Source organism: Myotis lucifugus, unplaced genomic scaffold (assembly GCF_000147115.1).
Source record: "Myotis lucifugus unplaced genomic scaffold, Myoluc2.0 scaffold_6602, whole genome shotgun sequence".
Classification (NCBI taxonomy): Eukaryota; Metazoa; Chordata; class Mammalia; order Chiroptera; family Vespertilionidae; genus Myotis; species Myotis lucifugus.
This window is the reverse complement of record NW_005877650.1, coordinates 1-8,431: the sequence shown is the minus strand read 5'-3', so window position 1 is coordinate 8,431 and position 8,431 is coordinate 1. Positions and strand designations below refer to the sequence as shown.

The 8,431-nt window shown below is 65.9% G+C and overlaps 1 protein-coding gene across 4 annotated transcripts; it reads left to right on the top strand.

Moving 5' to 3' along the window:
* The first annotated feature begins 540 nt into the window (after positions 1–540).
* LOC102425343 (ALS2 C-terminal-like protein) lies at positions 541–8,271 on the top strand. Of its 4 annotated transcripts, none has more exons than XM_023749351.1 (11): positions 555–640; positions 3,095–3,167; positions 3,271–3,381; positions 4,361–4,484; positions 5,111–5,303; positions 5,642–5,707; positions 6,137–6,299; positions 6,758–6,889; positions 7,517–7,636; positions 7,977–8,035; positions 8,169–8,271. In XM_023749351.1, the coding sequence occupies exons 4-11, from the start codon at positions 4,382–4,384 to the stop codon at positions 8,254–8,256; spliced, it is 924 nt and encodes a 307-aa protein (XP_023605119.1). In that variant the 5' UTR covers positions 555–640; positions 3,095–3,167; positions 3,271–3,381; positions 4,361–4,381; the 3' UTR covers positions 8,257–8,271. The 4 variants fall into 4 exon arrangements, with proteins under 4 accessions (XP_023605118.1, XP_023605119.1, XP_023605116.1 ...); XM_023749348.1 differs by having other exon boundaries at positions 6,134–6,299; XM_023749349.1 differs by lacking the exon at positions 3,095–3,167 and having other exon boundaries at positions 6,134–6,299.
* The last annotated feature ends 160 nt before the right edge of the window (positions 8,272–8,431 follow it).

Sequence of the window (8,431 nt, the reverse complement as noted above, 5' to 3'; positions counted from 1 at the left end):
AAGAGTTACTCCAGAAAGCCCGGAGAATCGATCCAGAAATCTGGTATCTGGAAACAAAGAAGAGCCGTGTCGAGAGAAGTCTGAGCTAGAAGCGCGCAGGTTAAGTTGCCCCCCAACTCCTCTTTGAAGTCCCCATTCTATCGCTCACCAGGAGGCATCAGTGCCCGAAGTCACCGACCTGCACTGCCAGAGTGTCTGCACAAGAGTCCCTCTGCCGGCAGCGGTTTCTAAGCAGAGCCAGCCCCCAGGGTCAGTGGCAGCCTGCGTCGCTACGAGCAGCCTCGCCAGGCACTGCCATGGAGTCTTGGCCTCAGGCTGCGATGTGATGAGGAGAGGCTGAATGTGGCGAGGTGCCAAGGGCGGGGATAATCAGGCGTGGCGGGGAGCCGATGCAACGTGGCGAGGGGGCGTGGCGGACGGGGAGGGGCGGGGCTAGGGGCGTGGCGAGGCGCGGAGGGCGGGGATCAGGGGCGTGGCACGGAGGGGCGTGGCGATGCACGGAGGGCGGGGATAAGGGGCGTGGCTAGAAACCGAGGGGCGGGGCTAGGGGCGTGGCGAGGCGCGGAGGGGCGTGCGGGAAGGCGTGCGGCCGCGGCGAGAATCTGCGCTCCGGCTCACCGGCGCGGGCCCGCGCGCACAGGTAAGGGTGGGTGGGCGTGCGCGCTCCCCTGTGGCGGGCTCCCCTGCTCCGCGCCCTCCTCGCTCCAGGTGGGACCTTCGCCTCCGCGCCCCCTCGGGTCGCCGTGTCGCCGTCCCTCTCCGGCCTCTGGGTACCTGCGGCCCGAGTTTGTCCGAAGGTCCCACCCCGCTTCGACCTCCCTGCCCCGTGGCCGCCCGACGGCTCGGGAACTGTCCCCTCCCCCTCCCTCCCTCCCGGCGCCGGGCCGGCCGAGAGCGCATGGCCCGGGGGCTGGGCCGGGGCCTCCGCTCGCCCGAGAGGCCGCCTGGAGGAGGTGACGCCGCCGGGTGTTGCCCGCAGTGAGAACCGCGCGGGCTGGCGCCTGGTGGTTGGCCCGGGAGCCCATGTTTGGGAAGATCCAGTGACTGTGTGTGCCCGGCAGGGAGAGGAAGGGAGGTTACGAAGTTTGTGTCCGGGCTGAGAGCGGAGGAGCCTCTAGGACAAGAAGCTTGGGACCGACCGGGGAGGTGGGGGCAGAGCCGGGATGCTGGGGGCGAGGCGGGGTGGAGACTGCGGGTCGGCTGTGAGGGCCAGTGCCCGCTCCCATGGGCTGCTCCTCGCCAGCTGTCCGCCCACGGGGCTGGCAGGTTGATCCGGGGGGCGCCGGGCGGCCCAGGAACACTCCTCCACAGCCAGCAGCACTTCCTTGCCTGTCCAGACCGGGAAATACCAGAACGGGTGCCATGACAGGGTGTGGCTGAGGGGCCAGAGAGGGCAGGGGAGGCCTCGGTGACCCTGCCCGAGAGGGACCCAGCGGGGACCGAGGCCAGCAATGCAGGGAAGGGAGCAGGTCTAGCTGCTGGGTAGACTGACACAGGGACAGGCAGCTGACTCACCTGGGCATGCCGGGACCGGCCAGTTCCGCGCTCACTCCACCCCTTCTGAGCATGAAGGCTGCCTGGGGAGGTAGGAGGCTGGGCCCCGCCCGGAACTTGCTGTGCGTCCTCAGGTGAGTCGCCCGGCTTCTCGGAATCACTTGGCTCAGGTGAGCCGCCAGGCTGCTCAGAACCACTTGGCTCAGGTGAGCCCGGGTCTGACTCCTGTATGCGCTCTTCATAGAGTGCATCTGGGCCCTCCTGTTCCTTCGTGGGCCTCAGTTTCCCCATACGCACAGCACGTGCGGCCCACCACCAAGGAACCTTACACTTGGATGGAAAGCGAGGGCCATGCCCTTGACCAGAGAGAGTGGGCTGGTCAGAGAGGGGAGGACTCCTGCTGGGTCCCTTGCTTGTTAAAGCTCACACCTCCTCCTGCCCTGCAAACACACACGCACACTTACTCATGCCTGGCCTCACCCCTGCCCTGACACTCTCCTCATCACCTCCAGGATGCAGCCCATGCTCCTGCACCTGGGGACCCCCAGACCAGACCCCCGGCCCCCACTGCAGCCTTCCCCACCCCGGCCTCACCAGCCAGGCTTACCTCCTGGCCTTTCCTCCCGACAGCGTGACTCAGTTTCCTAGGGTTAGAGGTCCCCTTGGGGGCCCCAGGCAGGTCTGAGAGGTGAGGGAGGCTGCGGACCAGGTCCCCAAACCCAGAGCCACTCCCGTCCACCTGTGATCCTTTTGGGAGGAGTAAATGTTTCGTTGGAGCCCATTTCATAGAGGAGGTGACAGGCGCAGAGAGGAGCAAGGCTGTGGAGACGCTGGGCATGGCCAGCTGGGCAGGGGCCACAGAGGGTCCGAGCAGCTGGGGTGTAGCCATAGCTCCAGGGTAGGGGAGCAGCTCCCAGCTGCAGAGAGAGCCGGGCAGAGCGAGAGGGGCAGAGAGCTCTTCTCCTGAGTGTGGCATTGGTGTGTGTGTGGGGGGGCTGCCGGCCCCCGGGTGAGTGTGGGGGGTAAGACCTCCCGTGGGGAGTTGTTTACTGCAGGTCCCCGCTTGCCCTGATCTGGTTCCCAGTTCGCACCTCCCATCCTGGTTGCACTCTCCTTCCTCCTCCATTAGCCACTGTCCACCTCTCAGCTCAAACCCCAGCTGCCTGCCAGCTGAGGGTGCAGAGATCACCCCACAAAGGGCCTTTCCATTCCGCCCGTTTCTGGAGGTATGGGTTGCACCCCTGACCCCTTGTCTGGCTCTCCTGGTCCTGCCTGAGCTGACCTGGAACAACTTGCCCCTCCCCCCGGGGGGCCTCGGGCTTGCAGGAGGCAGAGAGAGAAGCCTGAAGCCTGGCTCCAGCTGCTTCCCCTTCCTGCCTCCCCCTCCCAAGGCCTCGCCCTCCTGAAGCCGTAGCAGGAAAGGTGGGGCGGGAATGCCTGGGCCCTGGGCCACATTCTGAGGCACCCGCCCTGCTCTGCCCTGCTCTCCCCAGCACCGGTGTCCTGGGGGTTGTAGGCTCCTTGTGGCTGGAGGGGGAGGGATGAGACTCCTTTCCCCTGGGGTCTGCCTGCCCATCACCAGCTGCCCCAATCCCCCCAGGTCAGCTACTCCAGAGTCTCGGAGTGGCAGCGCCAGGGAGAGGCAGAGTTGGGCACATGACCTCCTTTGCCAGGTGAGGCACCAAGTCTGGTGAGAGAGGGCTGTGTCCACTTGGAGGCTGTGGCCTGGCTCTGGGCTGGGTTTGAGCCCAGGCCCCTTCCTGCCCCTTCCTTCAGGCAGGAGGCCACCTTCCCAGCTGACCCTACCTGCTTGGAGGGTCCCTTACTCCAGGGCAGGAAGTGCAAAGGCTCGAGCCCACCTGTCCTTCAGGAGGACCCATCGGCAGGGTAAGCCAGGTGCGGGTGCCTGGAGTGTCTGGCTCCGCCCACCTTGACCTCACCCTCTCACTGCTTGGCATCATCTCCTCTGCAACCGGTCCACCTCCCCGGGGCTGACGGACACCACTCCCCGCTGAGGTCCTCCATGGCGCTCTGTCGGCCACCCGCAGGGCTGGGCCCTCCTGCCCACCAGCCTTTGCTCTCTTGGTCCCCACCTGCCTGCCTGGTTCTCCTCTCTGCCTTTTTTTTTTCTTTTTTCCGAGAAGGGCGGTGCCCTCTCTGCCTTTTTATTTTTTATTTTTATTTTTTAATATTTTATTGATTTTTTACAGAGAGGAAGGGAGAGGGATAGAGAGTTAGAAACATCGATGAGAGAGGAACATCTATCAGCTGCCTCCTGCACACCCCCCACTGGGGATGTGCCCACAACCAAGGTACATGCCCTTGACCGGATTCGGACCTGGGACCCTTGAGTTCGCAGGCCGACGCTCTATCCACTGAGCCAAACCAGTCAGGGCCTCTCTGCCTTTTTATTCTTGCCTGTCCTCCATGGCTCCAGCAGAACCCCGCAAGGCCCCCAGACGCCTCCTTGCTCGCCAGCCTGTGGGGTGCAGGGAGTCCTGAGCCATGGCCTTGGGAAGGGCTGGGCGGCTCCTCTGCCAGCACATCCTTCTCTCAGACCCAGGGGAGAGAGGGCTGGGTCGGCACCACTGAGTGTCCCTCGAGCCCAGGAGCGGGCAGGCCAGGGCTGCTCCCTTTGCAGTTCTGGGTCCTGCCTCGCACTCCTCAGGCTCCCTTCAGCCGGGCCAGGTCGAGAGGGGGCAGGGGGCAGTGGCCAGACTGGGAACTTCTCTTCGAGGTGGCCTGGGCTCATCGCTCCTTTCCAATGTGGGGGAGTCACCGGCTTGCTCCTGGTGCACGCCCGAGGGGGCCGGCACGGACCCTGTGGCCCGGCGCTGTCTTGCTCTACTCGGTGCCCCATTTGCAGGCCCTGAGCCCACACACGGGCATGTGCAGCCCCCAGGAGGCGGCCCTGCTGCAGCTGGAGGAAGTCTTCTCGGCCACCCTCGCCCGGATCAGCGACCGAGTTCTCCAGCCGCTGCTCACGGCCGGTGCGTCCCGTTCTCCCGGGGGAGGTGGGGACACAGGAACTGTCCTGGGGGCAGGAGTTTCACCTGGCTGGGCCTCTGAGCTGCAGCTTGAGGGGACTGGGGTCCTGGCCCCCAGCAGCTGGCTGCTTCTTACAGGGACCCTGAGGGGCCAGACCGTGATCCTCATTCTAGTTCAGACCCAGCTGTGCCTAGAGATGAAATGCCACCCCTTCCAGGGCGCAGGCTGCGTTCTCATCGCGCTGTCCCTCAGGGCGTGACATGAAGCAGGTGTCACCTCCAACTTGGATCTCCCTGTGAAGTGACCTGGGGCAGGGGCCTCCTTGTGGGGGCTGTGTCCGCACCTGCAGTCCCTACGGAAGACCGAGGGGTGTTAGTGTACCCGGTGCCCCGGGTCAGCGGTGCCATCCTGTTTGGCGAGGAAGTACTTGTGGTCACACCTCAAGATGAGCCTGCTGGTCCCCTGCTGAGCTCAAGGGGGCATATGGGCTCCCCATCCTCTCCCAGGTCCCCAGGGATGCAGGACCCTGGCCGCAGCTCCAGGGCTGTGGGGTGCCGCTGGCCCTCAGGTGACCCCGGGGCCTCTGTGGGCTCCCTGTCCCCCCTCACTGTGTGGGTGTGCCCCCCAGAGCCCTCGGACCCCCAGGGCAGAGAGTGCCTGCGGCTCCTGCAGCAACTGCACGGGTGCGCCCAGCAGCTGTGGGAGGTGACGGAGAGGAGCCTGCGTGCACTGCGGGAGCGGCTGGGCCACCCGGATGCCATCGGCCTCGAGTCCCTGCTGCTGCTGCGGGAAGCCGATCATGTCCTGCAGGTCCACATGGAGTAAGACAGCGAGGACGGGTGTCAGGGCCACCATGCCTACCTGGGTCAGGGCTGGGGCAAGGGGTTGGGTTGAGCCTGGGGTGGGGCTCAGTGGAGTAGGCTCACAGGGTTGGCCTTCGTGGGCTCAGGCACTAGTCTGGTGCAGACTCAGATACCCCAGGCCTGAGCCGGGGGCTCCACGGGAAGGAAGCATTGGTGAGTTAGAATGGTCAGGGCCCCAGGTCGCCTGTGCCTAGAGCCAGGCCACTGTCCCTCAGGGCTGCAGCCACTCAGGGTGGGATCTGGGGATCCCCGAAGGGCAGGGGCCGGGCCTGCAGGGTACCCTGTCCTGCCTGCAGGTACATCGAGTCCTACACGAGCTGTGTGGTGGCGCAGGCCTTTCAGAAGGCAGCGAAGCAGAGGAGGTGAGCTGGTGCTGCGGTGGCCTCCGGTGGGGCACCTGGGAAGGAAGTGGGGGGAAGCTCTGCCCCAGAGCAGTGAGCGTCAGGCCCATGACTCAGCCTGAGCTCCCCTGGCTCTGACAGCTCCTCGCTGATCTACAGGAAGAGGGAGGCAAACCTAGCGAGCAGTCAGGGATCCAGAGCCAGGGGCGCCCCTGGGGCAGGGAGGGGACACGCCTGCCTGGGTGATGGTGGTGCTCACCACCCACTGAAACGCTGAGCTGTTGCCACCACATCTCCAGGGGCCACTCAGGCTCTGCCTGTACCGGCTGGGGGCGAGGGTTGGCGGCTGGGACAGGTGCTGGGAGCCGGGGGTTCGCCAGGGCAGGGAGGCGATGGTGGTGGGTGTGGGAGGGAGGAGTGACGGCGGTGCGGGGCCTCCTCTCTCAGCAGGTACTGGCGGGACCAGCGGAAGGACCTGCGGCAGCTCCTGTGGGGCGTGAGTCCCAAGGGCTCGATGGGCACCGCGCTGGTCCAGGCCCTGCGCCAGCCGCTCACCCATCACGTGCAGAAGTACGCGCTCCTCCTGCTGAGCCTGCGGGACACCATCGGGGAGGTGAGTGGCAGGGCCAGGGGCCTCACCGGCCTGTGGGGGGCTGAGCTGGGGAGGCACAGGGCCCTGGCTCGGGACACCTGCGGGACTCAGGGACCCTGGTTTGAGAAGGACCGGCCAGGCTTTGGGGACGTGGCCCTGTTCTGAGGCGGGTGAAGGGACATGTGTTTGTCCGGGGCTCATCTGAGGTTCTTGGCCCTGCCCTGGCGGAGCTGGCAGAGACCCAGGGTGCAGACGAGGAATCATACACTGGGTGTGAGGGCCCAGGGCCCAGGCCCAGCTGGGCGGCCTGGAACGTCCTGCTTCCCTGTGAGACCCGTCCGGCCACGCCCCCAGGAGCTGTGGGGAGAAGGGTGCACTGGGGCTGAGACACAGGCCAGAGCCGGGCAGCCCTGGGGGAGGGGGTGGTGGGGGCAGAGAAGGTTCTGAAAGGCCCTGCCTGGCTGCTCTGTCCCCTGCAGTGTCACCCCGCCCGGGAGCTGGTGGTGCACGCGGCCACCCTCTTTGGGGACCTCCAGTCCTTCATGAAGCAGGCGCTGGACCAGGCCGAGGCCACGCAGGCCCTCTGGCACACCCTGAGCAGCCGGCTGCGGGTGAGGGTGTGGCCCGAGGGCCGTCAGGGAAGGAGCTTCGTGGGGCAGGAGCCTGCGGGTGGCTTCCCCATTTGGAAGCGGGCTGGTGGCTGAACCAGGTGGCTGTGAGGTCCCTCTGTCGGCCATGTTCACCCATTTGCTGAGTGCCTCCTGGGCCCGGCCGAGAGCTGGATCTGGGCAAGAATGGCCAGCTGAGCTGACCCTCTCTCCTGGGATGTCACCAAGCGATTGCACCCCCATGCCCCTATCCACCGTGGCACGCACTGTCCCTGCAGGGGCACAATCCCTGTGCTAGGCTTGGGGCCTAGGATAGAGAATCAGGAGAACAGGTGGGGGGGGCGGTGAGGGGGCCAGAGTTGCCAGAGGGAGGTCAGGTGAGAGTTGACAGGGGCTTGGGTGGGGCCATGGCTCCAGGTGAGCTGGAGAGGACAAAGTGATGCTTCAGAGAAATTGTGCAGCCCTGTTGGGAGTGGCCGGGAATGACCCCAAGCCTCGGGCCCGTCACTGTCCACCAGTGTCCATGTGTCCTGGGGGCCTCCAGCAGGTGGGGGAGGTAGGGGGTGGAGGCAGGCAGTGGAGTGGCTAGCGCATCCAGGATGGGTGCCCAAGCCCTGCCCCCCTCGCCAGGATGCCCTCTGCACCCCTGCTCGCCGCCTCTTGCAAGACAGCCAGGACATCCCGGTGACAGTCACCCCGCTGCGGGCAGAGCGGGCGCTGCTCTTTGATGACGTCCTCGTCCTTCTGCAGGTGGGTGGGGCCGACCAAGGTCTGGGCATGGGGCCTGGGTCTGGTTGGGGAGAGGGAAAGGGAGAAGCAGGTGGGAGTAAGGGCTCCTCCCAGGCAACGGGATCCATGGAGAGGGTCCTGCAGGGGCTGGTGGGGCCGAGCTGCGTCTTCAGAAGCCTGTTCTGGTGGCTGAGACGGGGCAGGATTGGGGGGCCGGGCCTGGGCTGGGAAGGGGCCCCCCTGGAGGCGGGGACAGGTAGTGCCCGCCCTGCAGGCTGGTGCGCGGGCTGGTGCGCGGGCCCCGGAGGAGGAGGTGAGCGCCTGGTCTGGGCTCTGGATGACGCCGTGTCCTGTCTTCCAGGGTCACAGTGTCCACACCTTTGACCTGAAGCTGGTGTGGGTGGATCCTGAGCAGGACGGGTGAGCAGCCTCCTCCAACGACACCCCACGCCTCCCCTCCTTCTACCCTATGACCTGCCTGTACCCCAAGGCTCTGACGGGGGCCCCCCAGCCCCGGGACAGAGCGGGCCTATTCGCCACTCCGTCCTTCTAGGTGCGCGGTCCACCTGCTCACTCCGGAGGAAGAGTTCTTTTTTGGCTCCAAGAGCCCCCAGGACCTGGTGCGTGTGGGTGAACTATGAACTGGGGGGTGGGGCCGAGGGAGTGAGGGAAGGAGACAGGAAGGGAGGGGAGGGCACAGGTATACAACCTGAGGCTCCGTGGGTGAGTCAGGCCTCTGGGGTCATGGTCAGAAGAGGTCAGGGGTCAACCTGGGGTCAAGCATCAGAATGCCATGGAGGCAGGTATTTTTTCTGG

Bases quoted from the DNA above. Each gene is read 5' to 3' on its own strand.
- LOC102425343 (XM_023749350.1), top strand. From the start codon at position 4,382: ATGTGCAGCCCCCAGGAGGCGGCCCTGCTGCAGCTGGAGGAAGTCTTC. The intron at 4,485-5,110 runs GTGCGTCCCGTT...TGTGCCCCCCAG, and splicing joins CCAGCCGCTGCTCACGGCCG to AGCCCTCGGACCCCCAGGGC. The intron at 7,637-7,976 runs GTGGGTGGGGCC...CCTGTCTTCCAG, and splicing joins ACGTCCTCGTCCTTCTGCAG to GGTCACAGTGTCCACACCTT.